General features: G+C 39.6%; 1 protein-coding gene across 1 annotated transcript in view; it reads right to left on the reverse strand.

Moving 5' to 3' along the window:
* The window catches only part of SLC16A10 (solute carrier family 16 member 10), a 74051-nt gene that overhangs the window by 21737 nt on the left and 31882 nt on the right, over positions 1 to 20432 (reverse strand). Inside the window, exons 2-3 of the mRNA XM_051613139.1 lie at positions 9897 to 10041; positions 6325 to 6763 (exon numbers count right to left, since the gene is read on the reverse strand). Of these exons, the coding sequence (XP_051469099.1) occupies positions 6325 to 6763; positions 9897 to 10041 (584 nt within the window). The remainder of the gene's footprint in view (positions 1 to 6324; positions 6764 to 9896; positions 10042 to 20432) is intronic.

Below are 20432 nucleotides of genomic sequence, written 5' to 3' on the forward strand. Positions count from 1 at the left end.
GAGGATCTCCTATTTTCTAATAAGCCAGCAGAGCCTGGGAGTTAGTACCTAACAATGCTCCTGAGGCTGCTGTATGTTTTGAAACACCTTCTAGCTGCCCAGCTGCTTGGAAGCCTCTTTACTTCACCAATACAGATGATGAAAGTCTTAGAGCACTGAGTCCAAGGTGATGTTTTGTTTCTCAGTGTTGGCTTCTAGAATCTGAAGAAGTATCTATCTTTTTCCAGACTTTAAGTCTGCAGTTTCACTCCCCTGTTCCTTGGAAGTCCAGCTGAATTGGCATGTGCAGATTCAGAGAATCAACGAGATACTGAATCTTCAAGTACCTGTCTGTGGAGGACAATAAATCCAGTACTTAAATCTGTCTTCCAAGACAGATTCTCTCATGGAAGTTGCTAGAAAAAATGGCCAGGCACACACCATTTTTTCATATCCTAAACATGAAGCACAGACACAGAACACATGCACTCCACATAGCTACTGCTAACCAAAAATCTCTACATATGCAAGCAATAATGGAATATGAACATGGATAAGCATCAAAAGGAGAAGTCAGATTTACACACTAGATTAAAAAATAGGCAGCAAAGCAGGCTGAGAAATATAGAAATATATTTTCCCTGAGCTATTCTGTATTTTAAGAGCACAGTCAGTGTTATGGTAACTTTCACATTGCCAGTCAATTAGTGGGTAACTTTGTCTACAAGCTTGTAACCATATTTAAACAATAAGCCTAATTTTCAAATAGGTCTGACCATTCTTGAAGAGCACATATTTCCTTTATTTTAATAAGATCTAGACTTAGAGGTAAATTTTCTTGATACACACTCTTATTGCACTGTCTACCATTCAGTTCTTTTAAAAAAGTAACATGTAATAAATGTTTTGTTCAACTATTCAGGTGTTCAGTTTTCCATCTTGCAAGGTGACAAACAGTATAAATAAGACAGGAAGCATTTAGTAAAAGTAACTGCTAAACCAAATCATGCCTTTGTTTGAAGTTGAATTGATGGAGATACTGTAACTCTCCCGAGACAAACTACTCCTGAACCAAAACATTCCACAGAAAGTATTCAGATGATATTCTCAGTCCCACCAGTATTCCTCATGGTGACTGAACATTGCTATATCAACACACAACTGGGCCACTTTTTTAACAGATGTCATAATTATTATAGTCCTAAACTCCTACTGAACCTTAGTAACTGCTTAGAAAAACTAAGTGGTGACAACATCCATGTTAAGCAGTATTTCCTTGCACCCTGCTAAATCATAGAATCGGAGAATGGCCGGGGTTGAAAGGGACCTCTAGAGATTGAGTCCAACCCCTGCCAGAGCAGGAACACCCAGAGCACATCACACAGGAACGTGTCCAGGTGGGTCCTGAAAGTCTCCAGAGAAGGAGACTCCACAACCTCTCTGGGCAGCCTGTCCCAGGGCTCTGTCACACTCACAGCCAAGAAGTTTCTCCCCATGTTGAGGTGGAACTTCCCGTGCTCAAGTTTGTGTCCATTGCCCCTCGTCCTATCACAGACACCACTGAACAGAGACTGACCCATTCCTGACACCCACCCTGCAGATATTTACAGACATTAATCAGATCCCCTCTCAGTCTTCTCTTCTCCAGACTCAACAGCCCCAGGTCTCTCAGCCTTTCCTCATCAGACAGATGTTCCAGTCCCTTCATCATCCTCACAGCCTCTGTTGAACTCTCTTGAGAAAATCCCTGTCCCTCCTGAACTGGGGAGCCCAGAACTCAACACAACACTCCAGGTGTCATCTTACCAGAGCAGGGTAGAGGGGGAGGAGAACCTCCCTGACCTCCTGGTCACACTCTTGGTCTCCTGGTCAACACATCCCAGGATGGCATCGGCCCGCTTGGCCACAAGGGCACCTTGCTGTCCCGTGGGTAACTTACTGACCACTAAGACTCCAAGGTCTTTCTCCACAGAGCTGCTTTCCAGCAGGACGACCCCTAATCTGCACTGGTGCCTGGTGTTATTCCTCCCCAGATGCAGGACTCTACACTTGCCCTTATTGAATGTCAATAAAGCACAAGCAGCAACAGTCTGTCTTTTAAACTACCTAACACTGACCATATATTAAATTTAACACAATTCACCTAGCAAGCTTGTAAGAATTAAGGATTTATGATCCTGATTAAGTAGATACTTTTTTAAATGGTAGGAGAGAACAGCACTAAGTGTTTAACATGAGACTGTGATTCCTGAAAAACAGAAGTTCTGTCTTTATCATCAGAACAAGCACAAAACAAGCAGCAGCAGAGAGACTAGGGGTCCTTTTTTCATATGTATTTAATATTCAAACATACTTACTATTTCCTTGTGAGACAGTCCTGATTAAAAACAACTTGGAAAGAGTATTTTACATTAATCTGACAGATTTCTGTTGTGGTCTCACAATTCAAACCTGAATTGCATAAGCTAGTTTATTTGGCTATTTGTCTATTTTAGAGAGGCATCAAGAAAAAAAAAAACCTCTCAATCACTGCAGCTTAGACTGGATTTAAAGCTGAGAGGAATAACAGCAGTTTGATTTAGTAACCCTATGAATTATCAGTTTGCTATTCAACAATCTGAATTAATACTAAAATAAAGAGTAGAAAACCTATTTTTAGTGTTTCTCCCAACCCAATTCCCCAAAATCATGTGGAAGGGAACACCTAAGAATGGAATTTAACACCAATTAAACTGGGATAAGAAAAGCTCTCTTGTTGGTTTTCCCCTGCAAGAGCCAAGAGGAATATGAAGCCTGTTTCCCATGCAGCTGCTATCTGCCAGTCAGGGACTGCTAACTCTTGCCAGCTCCTTGGTAGGAATGCTCTCTAGCATGCCATATAATTGGTTTGTTGATTTACTTAATTTTAGCTAGAGCTCTATGTACAGGTGTGTTTTCTCAGGGCACTTGCAGCCAGCATCCCATTCCAGCAGTCTGGCTACTGCCAGCCATCCCTACCAGTGGGGAATCCCCAGAGCTGTAGCATAACCAGAGCTGCCACTTGTCCAAGTGTGAGACTCCTTTTCCAGTACTGCCACAATTTAGATCATGCAATATAGAATGGAACAACAGTAACTTTCCTTTGCAAAAGCTGAGGAGAGTAATCTCTGCTTTGGTAGATGTACCAGCAATGTTTTTTCTTACAGCCTTTGACTTATCTGCAAGTACTTGTATGTACTTCTGGAAAGACATTAAAATGTGGCTTTTATCAAAAGCAGACACAACTAGGATAAAAACAGTCCAGAGCTATGTACTGGAGTTGAAATATCTGTGCTGAAGGACAGAATCCATGCTGCTCCTTCATAAACACCTTCTCACTTTCTCAAATACAAAAGAACCACAGAGACTTGGAGGCTTTAAACAGTCCCCCAGCAGACATCAGTGCCCATCAGCAACTAATGCCATGGTTCTTCACTTACTTGTATTTTCATACAAATAAATGCCTCTTTCAATTAAAATATTTTCCCTCCTATTTGAAATTGTTAAATTTGAGTCAGAGGGATGAGTGTTGCCTTAGCTCTAAAAGCAGACTTAAATTCAAGGAGTTCACTTAAATACAAGGTTCATGTAGAAATAATTACAGAAGTGATGGGTTTAGCTGCAAGAACACCTCATTCTTCAGGCCCCAAGCAGGAAGTTTGTTAGTCCTATGACTGCATCCTCCAACCCAGCAACTTGAATTCCTGCTTCTGTCACAAAGATTTCTGCTAATGAGGATACATCCATCCTTGGTAACCACATACAAAATAACTATAACACAGTCTTAAATATGATCTGCAGGTCATATATTTATCTTAATGTTGAAGGTCTTTTCCAACCTAAGTGATTCTGTATTGAACTCTTTTCACCCAGATGAAACATCTTACACATTCTGGAAGTGGAAATACTGCTCTGTATGAAATTAAAGTTCTAATTTTCCATTTCAACATCACCAAAGCTAGTGATTATTTTATTAAACTATTTTTTGTCAGGCTTTCTGGAAGAGAAGTGAGCATTTACATAGTACTTAAGGGATCATATAAAATAGCAAACAGAAAGCTGAATTTCATGGTTCCTGCACAGTCTCTTATCAGTCTAAAACACATGAAGTTTTATTCCAGTTCACACTGTTTCTTACTATCCCAGTAATACTCACTGATCATAGTTTGGTTTGGGCTTTAAATATTTCATAGAATGGTCAAGAGTCCTGAGTACATAACACAAGCTCAGTAGTACTCCAGTCCTCCATGTATTCTTTGCGCACACTGAAAGGTACCTAAATTAAATTTTAGATAAAAATCTGAACCATATATAATCAGATGTTTTAAAAGATTGAAGAAAAAAATCACTATTTAAAAAAGCTATCTGCAGAGCCAAGAATGAAAGTGAAGCTTCTTCTTTAGAATGGTTTTATCAAAAGTAGTTGAAGCTTACTGTACATTTTTTAAAGATCTTCCCCTGGTTTACAGGAGTATTTAGAGATTAGTAAATTAAAACAATAACTTTTGGGCTTCAGGAAGGGGTTTTGATAATAAGACTTATTAGTAAGGAGTTCCTAAGGACTGGTGAAGCTTCCCTTCTCAAAAGTGACATACAAAGCAAACTAACTACCTGTGAAAGTTCTGTGTTATAAATAGTTAAACTTAATGGTTCCTCTGAATCCCTGAGGAAAACAAAAGCTGAAATTTAAATCTCTTGCTATATTTCTGAGGTAATATTTAAGATACTATATTCTAACTGTACTTTGGAATAGTTTTATTGTGCTACCAAACACTATATTAGAAACAGCCTTGATCAAGTTGTTTTCAAGCACTGGAGCTGTATTTCGCAATCAAAATTTGTGCCAATCTGATATGAGGGGAAAAAGGCACTCATCAGGAGTGAAAGTTCACTGTAAGAAGAAAAATTATATTTAAAAATAAAGTATTATCCTCTGCAGGTTGACTAGTCCAATCTAGAAACAAGCAGCATTCATACAAGCATGTTAGTAAAAAAAAAAAAAATTAGCTTTTTGGTAAACAAATGTATTTTAGAGGTTCTTTGTGACTACTTTTATAGCCTTGTTCTTCAGTTCTCTGCAAGTGTTAATGATCATTTCCAGTCTACCCAACAGCTTTCTTTACAACACTTCCCTTCTCCTCTGAACAGTTTCATTTCAAAACATCACTTGCTCTTTCCCTGTGAGTTTTGTAGAGATGTCACAGCAGCCTCACCACCCGATTGTACAGTCCTTTGAAATAGCCCAAGTGTGACAGAATAACATCTGCATGACTAAAAAACTAAGCAACAAGAACTAGCCATGAAGAAGAGTCAGTTTACAGCTGCTCAGAAACAAACCAGCCCCCACCCTAAGATAATTCTTAAATACACGATGCAGAGTCAGTGATGTAACCAATGTCTTCCCAGAAAGCAGCCACAGCACTTGCTCTATTGCACACAAACCCAAGGGCTTTTAAGGAGCTGAAGATTTTTTGGCAGAACTCAAGACATTTATCATCATGAATCTCACTCTAGTATCATGGCTGAATAATAAATACAATCCTTCTTTTTTCACAGTGGGTACTAGTTGTACTAGTCCATTATGGTATCTATCAAATACTCTTGAATTTGGGGATGTGTAATGGTATAAATAGAGCATCCCACTGCAGGCTGGGGGCGGGGGGGTGGTTCCCTTTTCCTTTTCTCTTTCAAGAATTTTGATTTGCTTCACTTCAGTTTAGACAGCACTGGCAGGAAGCCACTGAAAAATAATTCACCATTTACATAGTGCAACAAGTGCCAGCCAGAAACAACTCATGTAATGCGTCTCCCAGTTGCACCAACATTTCTGAGACTGAAAGTGTACTGCAGAAAAAATTAATCCTGTTAGGGAAGCTAATTAACTTTAGTGCATATAAAAGAAATGGCCAATGGACAGCTTCCCACCAGCAGAAACTAAAGCTCTGCCAGTTACTGTGGACAGCACTGAAACCCAGCTTCAAGACCTTCAAGATCATCTGGTTTCAACTCCCTGCATGGGCAGGGACACCTCCCACCAGCCCAGGTTGCTCCAAGCCCCATCCAACCTGCCCTTCAACACTGCCAGGGATGGGGCAGCCACAGCTTCCCTGGGCAACCTGGGCCAGGCTCTCACCACCCTCACACTCCAGAATTTCCTCCTCATGTCTCACCTCAATCTCCCCTCCTCCAGTTTTCATCCATTCCCCCTTGTCCTCTCCCTCCCTGCCCTTGTCCCAAGCCCCTCCCCAGCTTTCCTTAGGCTCCCTACACAACAAAAAATAGCTATAGTTTTAAATACATCATATATAGTAAGAAACATGCACTTACCAAGTGAACATAAGGCACAAAGTATCCAAAAAGTGCAGCTGGGATCCCAAAAGCCCAGATTCGGTAACTGGGAACTCTGAAAACTGAGAAATTGCAAATCTTTTTTCCCGGAGGAAATCTGAACTTCGCCTTCTTTCCTCCCTCCTCGTCTTTGGCATTTGAAACAAGGGGTTTGTACGTAAAGCCAGCCAGGAAAAGAACAAACATGAGGATGCAGAGGACCCGCAGGGTGTTGTAGAGGCCAAGGGAGTCGATGAGGAGCCTCAGGAGGAAGGGCAGAGACACAGTGAACAAGCTGCTGCCGGCGGTGACGATGCCGTTCACCAGGCCAAGGCGCTTCTTGAAATAGTGCCCCAGAATGACCAAGGATGGCTGGTAGGCAAAGGAGCAGCCGCAGGCAAACAACACTCCGTAGGTGAAATACAGGGGTTCAATGGTGCTGTACCATGAGAAGACAGAAAAAAAAGTCATTTAGTGTTATGGACAAGACTAGGCTCACATTCACCCACCGTGTGCAAGATAATTTTGCAGTTAATGGAAAAGGAGCTGCATCAAAAAAGATGCTGCATCAAGAAAAGAAGTTATATCAAAAGAAGTGTGGCCAGAAGGGCCAGGGAGGGGATTCTGCCCCTCTGCTCTGGTGAGACCCCACCTGTAGAATTGTGTCCAGCTCTGGAGCCCCCAACATGAGAAGGACATGGAGCTGTTGGAGAGGGTCCAGAGAAGGACCACCAAGATAATCCCAGGGCTGGAGCAGCTCTGCTCTGGAGACAGGCTGGGAGAGTTGGGGTGTTCAGCCTGGAGAAGAGAAGGCTCCAGGGAGACCTGAGGGCACCTTCCAGGGCCTGAAGGGGCTCCAGGAAAGCTGGGGAGGGGCTTGGGACAAGGGCAGGGAGGGAGAGGACAAGGGGGGATGGATGAAAACTGGAGGAGGGGAGATTGAGGTGAGACATGAGGAGGAAATTCTGGAGTGTGAGGGTGGTGAGAGCCTGGCCCAGGTTGCCCAGGGAAGCTGTGGCTGCCCCATCCCTGGCAGTGTTGAAGGGCAGGTTGGATGGGGCTTGGAGCAGCCTGGGCTGGTGGGAGGTGTCCCTGCCCATGCAGGGGGTTGGAACCTGATGAGCTTTAAGGTCCTTCCAACCCAAACCAGTCTGTGATTCTATGATTTTCTACATTCTGGTGAAGGAGGCAACCTGTGAGCAATGTTTTCATAAAAGATTTGAGGTGGCACATGCTAATTTTTTTTTTTTTTTAATACTATGTTTCCAATGAACCTCAGTTAACACCTGCTTTTAAAGCAGCTGTAGAAAACTATTACACCTGTTAGCAAACATATTAACTTTTTTCCCCCAAAGTGTATGAATGCCTTCTGTGGTGCTTTTCATCACACACTTACCCACCAGCATCCCACCCAAACACACTCTGCAAGCTTCCCACGCAGTTACAAACATTCTTAGGAGAAAGTACTTGACTCACAAAGGTCTGACACCAGGAGCTCTGGGTTTGTGTGTTCTTGTGAAAAATAATCTGTGTAACATATTGTTGCTTTCCACATTGAACTAACAGTTTTTCTGAAACTGATTATACCCAAGGTAAGCCAGGAGAAAGAACATAAGGGGGAGAGACTGATTACCTTTATCAATGGAAAATATATATATAAAAAAATAAATAAACAGAAGTTTAAAAATGGGAGAAGGAACCTAACAGAGTAAGGACAGAAGTTCTGCTTCCATCTGTGGATTCATTCAAAGAGTCTGTAGCATGACACACAGTAAAATATTTCCTGCCTTACAAATTATTTTACATTTCCACTTCCTAAGAGATAAAATTTATATTAAGAAATCAGTATGTAACAAAAGCAGTAAATCATATTTACATTTATCTGCTGTACAATACTTTGCTTTCATAGCATTGACTTTTATATCTGAACTATCCTCCCTCAATTAACTGATAACATCAGAGGAATAAATCATTTTAGTCTAAGTAACATAATGAAACACCAAGAGCACCCATTAACATGGCATGTACTCCAACAAGAATTTACCTCTCCTCTCAAAGTGCTCCTCAAATTCTAAAACAAAATTCAAATCAACTAAAATATTTTTAAAGCCTTTACCAAGTAACTTCCTTTTGCATGTCTCTTCTGTGCCCTCGTTCCACTGGATACCAGGGAAACACAAAGATTACATCATTTTGTTCAAAGGAAAACAGCTTTTCTTTGTCAAGAGGCTTAATTTATAATAATGAGACTATTTTAGTATTCATCCCATGAGACACCCTTGGGAAGCAAGGAGGAAGACTTTTCCAAGATGCATTCCTTTAGCTTTTACCTCACATGTGGTAACAAGCCTCCTAAAATACATATCAGGAAGTGGTAAGTTTTTTTGTTAGTTTCCTTTAATAAAATTAATTAAGCAAAATATTTGCACTTGGATTAACAACAAAATAAAATTCAGAAACTTGCTCAAGGAACAAGACAAGAAGGCTCTCCTTTTCCCCATAAATGTTATTCCAAGAATAAATATAAAAATTAGTCTCTGTACCCAAGACAGAAGTATTTGTCTTCTGTTCCTGTATTTTGTGGGTATGTTTCCACATGAGGGGACACGTGCCCCAACCAGCCACATAGCTCAGGTAAGTGCCACACAGTGTGGCCAGTCACTCAGCTCCATCCACCTGGGGCAGAGCAGAGGCACAGAAAACATCTTCACAAGCCAGTCTGGATTGGTATTTTTGTTTATGTAGGAAATTCTTCACAATTTTGCTTTATGTTCCTGTACTTATTTTGCTAAGGGTGGCAAAGCAGACTGAGAACTAGAAGTTAACTGGCTTATTTTCCTGCTATTTCCTACCTTATCTTCACTAAGCAATTTCTATTGATGACTAGAGTAAGTGAATTTCCTTTTTCCTCATCTTCTACTGTCATCTGTTCTTAAATTTCTTAGGATTCATTCTGCAAAATTTACAGAAATACACAAAATTAAGTGTAATCTAGAGAAAAAAAAAAACAAAACTGAAATACTATTCAGACCTTTTTCAGTAACACAAGAACCAAGATTTTTTCCATTAAGACAATTATCCTCAACTATGTGTCATTGTAGCAAGATTTTCACTATCTTGGTGACTGGCAATTGAACCAGTAAGAAGAGAAGAAAACATCAAGTTTGACTAAACCATGAACACCTTTCCTGGAGGTGCAGGGGAGACAGAAGCAGCGTTTGTCTCCTGCCAGAGCCAGCGGACATCAACAAAGCATGCAAGAACTTCTCCAGGACAGTGCTCTTGATCTGAGAGCATCAGTCTTGCTGTTGATACATTTCCACACAGTGGTTCCTGTTAAGCAGGGAGTGCTCTCATGCTGCTATATTGTATTTTTTCAATTACTTTTGAAGTTGAAAGTACCATTTAGTTTTTCCGTGAGTCATAGTTTGAAAGACAAAGTCAAAACCAAAATGAAACAAGGTTTCTACTCTAACAGCATATCAAGCAGTACTGCTTACTCCTGCATATTCTGTTGACAGGACCATGTAAAACTGATAAAAGTCTTTGAATGGAAAGAAAATATTTTTTACCTTACAAAAGAACTTGAAAGGAGTCCAACAAATCCTACTGCAGCTCCAATAACAGCTACTTTTCGACAACCAAACAGGTCTGTGAATATGCTGACTATGGGAGAACAGAAGAAGACCATTCCCATAGAAAGTGAGCTCACCCACGCTGCAGAAGAGAAAAAAAAAAACAGCATTTTAGAAGACAAATTATTTCACATTTCACCTGGTATTTGTTTGAGTTCAGCAACATAAAATCACAGATAAAAAGGAAACAATTGAGCAACTATTTAAAAATATTTAAAGACATTGAAAAATATATTTACCTAATATGGCAAAAGTTAAAATCTTGGCCAATTTGCATAGTCAACTAACTTAGACTATCAGCTCTGCTACAACCAGCTACAGAAATTATTACTTTTCTTTCTCTTTTTCTTTTTTTTTTAAACACAAGTATTCCCCCAGTGATTAACCCAGTAGTCAAGCTGATAACTAGGCCATTAAAGATACCTTGAGGCTTCTTATCCATTCTTCTATCAATTAGCACACTTCACTTGCTTTAATTCTAGATTCATAGAATCATTAAGGTTGGAAAAGACCTCTGCCCTGATGTGAGCCAGGATGAGGTGTTCCACAGTTATCAGTCTTAGTGGAAACACTCTGCTGCTAGTTAAAAGAAAGCTTACTGAAGGGGGAGGGGGGGGGAAAAATCAGTAAAAGGAAAACTGGCTTCATCCTGGCTCAAACCAGGACATCCTCTAAGACTGAGACCAACCATCATGCCAACTAAATCATGTCCCAAAATGCCACGTCTACCTGTTTTTTTAACAGGCAGTGGAAAAGGCTGCTGATGCAAGGGGCTTGGAAAAAGTATGTTGGGTTTTTTTTTAATTGTACAGAAGACGAAATAACTCTTTCAACCTGGAATGGTTTAAATATGTGTAACTGGAATTTTATTTAGATTATCTTTCCTAAAGACTTAGATTAAATAATTGTGATTCAGTGATAAAGGCAAATAAAATTAGCTGGAAAAAAGATATAACCAAGAGACCTAATTAAGAATATCTACAAGTGTTATCTATCAATACCAAAGACTTAAAAGTAGTGTTGGTAAAGCTGCAATGAGCCCTGTGGATTGAGAAAGACCCAACTGTACAAGGCACCAAGGAAAACACAACAATTCAAACAAGCAAACAAAAAAATTGTTTCCTCAAAGAGTTTACAATGTAAATGAAAGACAAAAGAGAACAGATGGGTAGAGAAAAACAGAAAATGGAGTACAAGGAATAAACCCTTTATTTTAGTGCAAACAATGATCTTGATAAACCATGAGGTAACTGTCTGGGGCAAGGGAGGAAGGGAATGTTATTGGGGGTTTTAAGCACACAACAAATTTATTAGAGTTTCAAGTTTAAAGAAGAGTGAGGTACTTTTTTAGGTCTTTACAGCATTTCCTGGGTATGACTAACCCAAGAGAAGATGGCCCTGAACATGAGCAGGAAGGACTAGGAAGAACAAGGCCCTGTGACACGGATTGAAAGGCAACAATCCAAATTAAGAAAGGTCTGTCCTTTCTCTTCCTCTGCAGTCGAGAAATGTTCAAATGCACCTTGGATGTGCCAAGAGACAACTTGGAGATCTGTCCCATGTTACAGCACAGATGGCTCCTGGTGTTGCCAGATAACATTGTACCAGCTACAGTTTGTGCAGTCAGGAGTAAATGTTCTCACACAGGTTGGAGACCAGCCAGTTGCAAACCTTCTGAGTTCCTCAACTTCTACAAGACTCCTAATCCTTTTACTTATCTTTCCCTGAGTGAGCTATATAGAGACCCTGGAGTTCTGGTATCCAAAGGAAACTACAAACATAAGGAGGTGGAATGTCCACAGCTTCTTGTCACCCTCCCAAACAAATGGCAGCTCCACCACCACCACCAGTCCTCAGCACATCTGCATGACTTGCAGGACAGCCCTGCGGATCAAATTGCCTGTGCTACCTGGTGTAAGTGCAAGGCCGACAGAAAAGGCACCTAAAAGTTGAAGTGGGCATTACAAGACTCACTGGCAGATTCCCAGTGGTGTGAAGGTACCAAGCAATGGTTGAACCTCCTGCCAGCCTTCCTGCCTAAGAGACACAAAGGCAGCAGTGGCACTAGACAAGCCCAACAGGGATTACTGGCTATGGGAATCCAGTCCCATATGGACAGGTACATGCACATCACTCATGGAGACAAGCAGGTAATGGACCTGGGCAACTGAAACAGAGTTCAAGTAGCTTGCATGAAGTGAGACTAAATTACTTCTGAGCCACAAAGAGAGGCCAGCAGTCCTAATCTCCAGTTAGCACAGCCTGTGATTCACAAAGCATTCTCCTTAGTGTAATCAAATAATTTACAGTACTTTTTTAATGGTTTATAGAACTAATAAAGTAATTGCTATAAAAAAAGGCCTAAAGTGAAAATTATACTCAATTAACTCTAATTATACTCAATTAACAACATGCTGACATTTTCTCTTGACGCTTCCAGGTACTAATGAAAGAATATGCCTCTCATCACTTGAATCTCTCATGTTGCAACAGTGGGAGGCAAAGCCTGAAAGAAGGGTTCCCACTGGTTCCCAGAGCAACACACAGTTAAGAGGAGGGACAAGAGCCATATCTGAAGCATTTCAGAACACACTGATTCAGCTGCACAAGCGGGAGCCCTGTGCTCTACCACTTCATCCAGCTAATGCAAACTGCAGCCCTTTAGCTTAAAACTTGAAGTTAAATATGAGGCTCTTAGGTCCTACAGAAGGATAATTTAAAGAGATCTTGTTGGCATGTCTTGCATGAATAGCTTCGTTGTTTAATTAAGAACGTTCTTGAAGTTTAAGTTGTTGTGTATGCATAGTTTGAGAAAATTTACTGTATTCATCCTCTAGCAGGATGAAGAAATCTAGCACCAAAAAATTAAGATACATGTAGAACAGCACACATGTAAAATGTTAGTTTCCTTAAGGCAAATAATTCTTGCTGCAATATGTTGATCTTAGAAGAAATGGATGAATATATACAATAGAACCAAGATTTTTTTTTTTTTTTTGCTTTGCTCAAGTAAGTTTTCAAGCATTCTTACATTTCTCCACTCAGTATGAGAGAGGCACAATGAATTGCCTTCCACATTTTTTAAATAAAAATTACAATTGTCCCAAATAAGTAAAAGGAAAAGTTACAAATGCAGCTTGCCAGGATAATGAGAGCTCTCCAGAGCAGTTACTACATATTAATTAAAACATTTCTCCTCCAGGCTATTGGCTGCTTTCCTGGCCACAAGCTGGCTATGTTCCAGAGCTGCTAATTCAAACCCTAACACAGCACCTAATTGCTACATATAACTGCATTCATATTCATACACAAAACATTTTGATTGCCATAGAAGAAAAGCTTTTCCTGCTTTAAGGGCTTAAGCTTTCCTTAAAGCACTGGAAGAATTAGCTCCTCAAAACATGTAATTGCAAAATAAGCAATTCCCAGGCTTCCCTAGAAGTCATACCAGAAGTTATCCTTAAGATAAACATATCAGACCACAGAGCCTCTTGGGAGCCTCCATACTGAAAACTGCCATTTAAACACAATTATAAAACCCCAACTTTATTCTAACTAAAATTATTGCGAAATGAAAAGTCACAGCTACGTGTTCATAACAGTTCACTACAAACTTGTGTACTTCAGATATCATCTGAGAACATGTTCTGATGTTTCTTTGTTCAATCATGAACCTGTGCCACGTACTCCATAAACATGCTGCCAGCTTGCCATGAGCTCTTGACAGCCTTTTCTGTAATAGTGCCTTTCCTCTTCAGCAATAAATATAGTCTCTAATATCCAAACGTTTACAAAACCATTCCCATCATCACAGTGGCATTACATAATATGTATTTATACACCAAACTGTGGCCCAAGCTGGGCAATGTTTTTGGTCACAGACTCAAGCACTAGGATTCAGGGACAAAAGAAAAGCAAGCAGTGACACCAAATCGCAGTGGAACGCTTCATTGTGCATGAAGTTAAACAGAAGCTACTCATCCATAGCTTTCCTCTTTACAGTCAGGTTTTTTCCTATGCATTGTAATAAGAATCTTACCAGTTTTATCCTCATAAAATCATAGAATGGTTTGGGTTGGAAGGGACCTTCAAGACCATCCAGTTCCAACCCCCTGCATGGGCAGGGACACCTCCCACCAGCCCAGGTTGCTCCAAGCCCCATCCAACCTGCCCTTGGACACTGCCAGGGATGGGGCAGCCACAGCTTCTCTGGGCAACCTGGGCCAGTGCCTTCCTATTCTCAGGAGTCTTTCAAGTGGTTGGCTTATCACACTAATAACACCCTTCATTCTTTAATGAACTTAAAAAATATTTTGTTTCAATCTTCCCCAGAGAATTTTCCAGTTGAGACAGAACAAAATGCTACCATCTGGAGGACAAGAGATATGAGGCAAGTGAAGAGTATTTAAACTGAAGATTTAAAACCAACTCAGAAATAAGCTATTCATTATGATTTATGCAAGAAGGAAGTCTGTATGCACCCTCCCAGCCTCAAAACATTAACTGAGGGACTTCCTGAGACAGATGGCTTTTTTTGTTTTATCCTCTGAACAAATTCAGACATTACCTTATTTTTATTTATTTATTCAGTGTATTTATTAATACCCTGCCAATTTCTCCTCATTAACTTCCAGCCTCTCCTGGAACACTTACACATTTTCAGCATCTGCAACATCTTACAGCAAACTACTCCATAACTCAGCCATGGGCTGTGTGAAGAACCTCCACTCCCATTCTGACCATGTACATCCAAGCAAAGCAGAAGACTGGCTTTCTTACGAGTGAGAATTCAAGAGGTCCTGTTTTGGAGGAAACAGATGTCACTGTTCCAAGTTATTTCTGGAGATAATTTGCTCGTCTCCAGCTCGTATTAATAATCCCTTGCCTGCTTAATCACATTTAAATGGCAAAAGAATTGTAATACCCTGTAGATCAAAGCCTCATTTAGCCCAGTATCCTGTTTCTGACCACTACAAAATACTTAAAGAATATTTGAAATGGTGCTGGTAGCATCCTGCAGTGGTTCTTTCTTGCCTATCTCCTTCTAAAATCCAGCAGTAACCAGCTTAGAATCCTTCTAAGCAGAAAGTTGCATCTAATAATTCTTGAAGAACATTCAGTTCCATCAATATTACTTGGGCTTCACTGCATTTTACAGTTCTCAGTTACAGAGCATGCTCAGGCACCAGCACCATGAAAAATAAGCTGCCCTTTGCTTTGAAGCTTCTTGTACTTTAATTCTTGTTCTGTAAGAAATATGAACTGATCATCTCTGCCAAACTTTCTCTTGCAACCTATGGATTTTGTATGCCTTTATCAGATCTGTTCATACTAGTTTCTTTTCTAAAATTAAGCATCTTTTTGACTTAGTCTATCTTTGCATAGAAGACAGACTTAATATAAAGGGGGAAGGGGAAAAAGTAAAATTGCACCGTACTGTTTCTGAGACAGGGTAGTCAGAACTTCTTGCAGTATCTAACATGGGACAAACCAAGCTTCCATGCTAATGTAACATTTTTATTATCTCCTAATTATCCTTCCTCTTTTTTTAATAATTAAAGTAATGCAACTACTTCCAAGTAAATATGTTTAGAAAACTATCCATTAACTTATTTTCCCACTGATGGTAATGACCGATATAGAGGCCTTTTGTTTCCAGGATGTATTTGGATTACATTGCTCCCCATGAGACTCATGTGTACACAGAATTTAATCTGCCATATCAACCTCTCAGCAAAAACACAAGGATTCAGCAAGTCTAGTGGTCAGCCAGTAACATGCCCACATGTGAGGCCAGACAACAAGTTTCATCTGTTCAGCCTGGAGATGAGAAGGGAATCTCAGATATCTAACTGGTGGTTCTTGCAGAACAGAGAGCCAGTCTCTTTTCAGTGGTGCTCAGTGACAGGAAAAAAAAAACAACACAACAACTGAGACTACAATAAAGGATATTCCTAATAGATGTTCTGAAACAATTTTTCACTATGAAGGTAGCCAAAACACCAGAATGTGTGGGCCAGAAAAGCTATGGAATTTCTAAACACTTGTCTGGACAAAGCCATGAACAGCCTTGACCGAACTCTGAAGTTCAATGTGTTTTTTAACTCAGCCTTGGTTTTGAGTCAGGAGTGTCAGAACAGATAACCAGAGTCTCTTCCAACTCAAGTTATTCTAAGATACTGGAGCTTATGGAACAATACTGCTCTAAACCCACTTCTTGAAAAACTGGGTTCTGAAGATCATGTTAAACGTGAGCAGTCCTTTAGAGGAAAAAAAAAAAGCTTAGCAGTGTTAGGGCAACCATCAGTCCCTCCTCTGTGAATCACAGAAAGATGTAAATACTCCTTCAGGTAAGAAAAAAAATAATTAACTGAGCTGTAAGATTAAAACCCTTTTTTGTTTTTCCCTTAGGAAATGGGAAGGAGTTGAGGGCATTCTTGGATTCTAGGCCAAAGAGATTATTGAAAGTAGATCTGATTAAACCTATTGTTGGCTTTATAGACAAGCTCCACTGCTCAGATTCACTGTGTCCCTCCTAATGCATTTTCCCATCAATACTGTTCTACTCTTGTTGAGTATGCCTGGAAGCACAGGATAATTCTTTGCCCAAGGCTCTCCAGATAAATAGATAATGGATAAGATAGGAACTTCTTGTAATTTCCAGGTCGGGGAATTACTCAACAGATGTTAGTTAACCAACAAAGTAACGGAACCGTTAGACCCAAAAAGTATCAGAGTATCCTTCATATACACTGTATGTCAGCCTCCTGGGAACTGCCAACCCTGTTTTTATCCAGCTACCCAAATAAGTCACTTTGTTTCCAAAAGGAGACATCAAATGATATCCAAAAAAGACATCAAATGCCTTGTGCTACGTGCCTTGCTTACACACTCCTGTAAAACTTAAGTCAGACTGCTCAGGAGCTTAGGAGGAATTTAATCAATTGTGGGTGCAAAAGGGAGAGCAACTGAATTTCTCCAGAGTTGTTACCCTAACGGATCAACCCACAGATCACAACAGGGTGTCGGGAGAAAAAGAGAGCCCAGTTGAAAGGCATGTACTGACACATTCCAGTTCCTACTGTCAAAGAAGTACACTGCTTGTTTTGTTCAAAAGAGATCTGCAGACTCCATTAGAGAAAGCATGTGTTTAACAACTAAAAATACATTGATGACATAATGCTACCACAGGAAGTATCCTATGAACTCAGGTTACATGACTACAGCTTTCACTTTGCTTACTTCCAAGTGTATCCTTCACAGATATCTGAGCTGGGCTCTCTTTAAAGCAAAACTATCAAAAAACCACCACCACCAATAATAATAAAAAATTAGGGCCACTTTAAATGAGAATTCAAAATACATTGGACAAAGATAATTTAGTGGAAAGAAATAACATCTCTTTTGGACACCAAAGTTATCCTGAACAGGCTTTAAGTATCAGAATGATTTATTAAGGATCTAACTGGATTTCCACAACACACACAAAGGTTTATGAACCAGGGACTAGTAGAAGTATCCAAAGGGAATACATGACATTGCTTTTCCCCACTGCCTTTTTCTTGTCCCGGATGAACAAGTCTATTACTGAATAATCTTGTTACTGAAAGATACTGAAAGTATATTAAGTCACAATTCAAGAAGTAGATATGACCCACTGGATCCCAATTAAGAGTTCTTTGAACAGATGCAGTGTTTCCATAATCAAACCATTCGCTGTCACAAGCAGGAATGTGTAACCTCTGTCTTCAGAAAACATTAAGTCATTATCAGACAGGCTAAATTAGTTTGTTCTGAACTCAGATTTTAAGGACAGCTTACACTATTTTTATGCATAGCATCTCTTCAGTGTACCTGCCTTTTTGGCAGTCCGAAATGCTACTTCAAGTTTGGATGTGCCATTTTCATCTTGATGCAACAAGTTAGAAAGGCTTCTAAACTTGCCAATAGGTGGCAAAATTAGCAAAATAAGCTCATACAGTAGGAATAAACATTCAAACAAAACAGGATATTGAGTCAGAACATATTCTGATTTGTTCCAAAGCTTTATATACCACAGAAGTTCTGACATAGGACAAAGATAAAAGCCAAGTGCTAGAAGATTGACTTACATCCTTAATACATTGATCTTCCCAAACTTGCCATCTACAAAAATAGGGTCAGTTCCACCTTCTGCCTTCTGAAGTAATGACTGTACAAAATCAGAATTTTTACTGAGAGCTGGTTTTCCTAAAAATAAGCAGCAAGAGAACAGAAAAGCCAGAAATATTCATGCACTGACACAAGATCCTGCACAGCTTTGAGTTGATTACTTGACTCCCATCTCACTTGCACTCACTATAATAACACAACAAGCTTTTGTGGTTTGTTTTTTTTTTTTGCTTGTTGGCTCCCAATTCTCCCCTTTAACAAACCCACAAAGCACAGTACTGGAAAATCCAAAGCATGCATCATGGCAAACTGATCCTGACATTTTTTTCAAATTCTAAGGCACAAAATAGGAACTTGAAACAAGTTTTTTAAAAAAAGGTGTTCTTAAAGGTAAACAACTTTTACTACTAGAGGGACTTCAGATCTTCTATGTAGTTGAACAAATTAGAGGAAAATTTAAAAATGCTTAAGTTAGTAAAAGCCAAAGCAAAAGTTCAAAAGTAAAAGTTAGGCAAAATATTGCTAGTAGAAATTATAATACTAAGCCTTCAGGAACCTTTAAAGGAAGACTGAAGTCAATCATTAACAGAAATACACATGCATTTGGATTTCATGGCAAACTGAGCTTGACCTTTGACAATGAAGTCTGAAAATGCTGTGGTAGGAAGAATAAACAAGGAACAAATCGATAAGAAATGGCTGTAATCACTTGTTTTTCCTTTTAGAAGTCATACAAGAATGTTTTCTGCTGACTGTCTGAGACAGTTTTCAAAGCACAATGTAATCACATTTTTAACTAACAGCCTAAAAAAAAAAAAAAAAATTATTCGAGGTCTGACTTCCAGGCCCTTTTTTCTTTGCTTTCCTCCCCCTCTCTCAAATTACCCCTGGTTTCTTTATTCTTTTTTTTTTAAATATCAAACAGTTGAACACCAAGGATCATGTTCTACTTTGATTTAGAATCAGTAACATTCTGCATAAGAAAGTAACAGCTATTAACTTCAAAGATGACAGCCTGATTTGCCAGTAAGCTTTAATCCTAACTGCTCCCACAACCAACAGTTCCACACATATTCCAAACATACCTGCAACCCAATGACGTGCAATGCTCTCATATTTTAGAGCTATAGCATAAAGCTCAAGATGCAAATTCCTAAGCACTTAGTGGAGTTACTAGTCTTCCTTTCCCCTCTCACTTGCACTGGGGCAAGAGCTGCAAGTCAAGGTTGTTTTTTAAAAGGCACAAGCATACATTCCACAGACAGCGCCAGAAGCCCTTGTGAGATCATGGTGAAGATAAAAAAGTCAAAGAAATTTGACTTCACAGGTAAGTTTCATATACTATTTGAATTTCAGGAGTGTAGTTTGCCATAAGGCAGCTCACAAACTAACTCCAACTTTTCACATGCCAAGATCTTTCTGAATCCAGCTTGGAGACCCTCTCACATCTCAGTAACTTCATGAGCATCCTCAGGACAGATTACATTAGCAGGTGTTCTCCAACCACATCAATGTTACAAACCACCATTCTCCACTATCCAACCTGAAACAGTCATTAAGAACCTCACATTTAGGGCTTTATAGGTAAACAACAAGTCCTCGTTTTCAGCTGGGCAAAGATTACTTACCATAAAGAAGAAAAGCATACACTAACCAAGGCCAAAATACTGTTTCATAGAGCAAATAAAACAGAAGAACAAGTAATTTTAGGACAAATCACTTAGATGCTGTAAGAGGTAGTGCTTCTCAAGGTAAGGTCAGATGTTGAACTAGTAGCTGTTTCAGAGGGAAAGGATTTGCATTTATGTAGAACAAAAGCATCTCTTCAAACAGAACATTTTAATCCAAATAAACAGTGACATGTTTGGAAGCATGTGCCTGCATTTGGTATTACAAGTAGAAACATTGAACTAGACAGCAAAATTCTGGCTGTGCAATGGTAACACTATTTTGTACTACAAATTATGTGGGAAGCTACACTTTAAAAGAAGTCATCTTGAGAAGTCAGGTGACAAATAAGAAGTTCACTACACCTATCATCCATAAAGAATCCTTACTCGCTCCTCCAATATTTATATATAAATTTACCAGTCTCATCACAAGTAACACTGCCAAATGGAAAAACAAATCCAAAACTGGAATATTTTGCAGTGACAATATGAATTAGGTGGGTTTTTTACAGGTTGAGGGAAAAGGGGATTTACATGTGACATTTTTCTCTCACATCTTCCCTTCAAACACTGAAAAAATTAGTGAAGTAACAGGGGTGCCATAAGTTTTTGCACAGCAAACAATTGGATTGGACTGCTGTCCCTTTCAGAG

The sequence above is a fragment of the Apus apus genome, chromosome 3, assembly GCF_020740795.1.
Source record: "Apus apus isolate bApuApu2 chromosome 3, bApuApu2.pri.cur, whole genome shotgun sequence".
Classification (NCBI taxonomy): Eukaryota; Metazoa; Chordata; class Aves; order Apodiformes; family Apodidae; genus Apus; species Apus apus.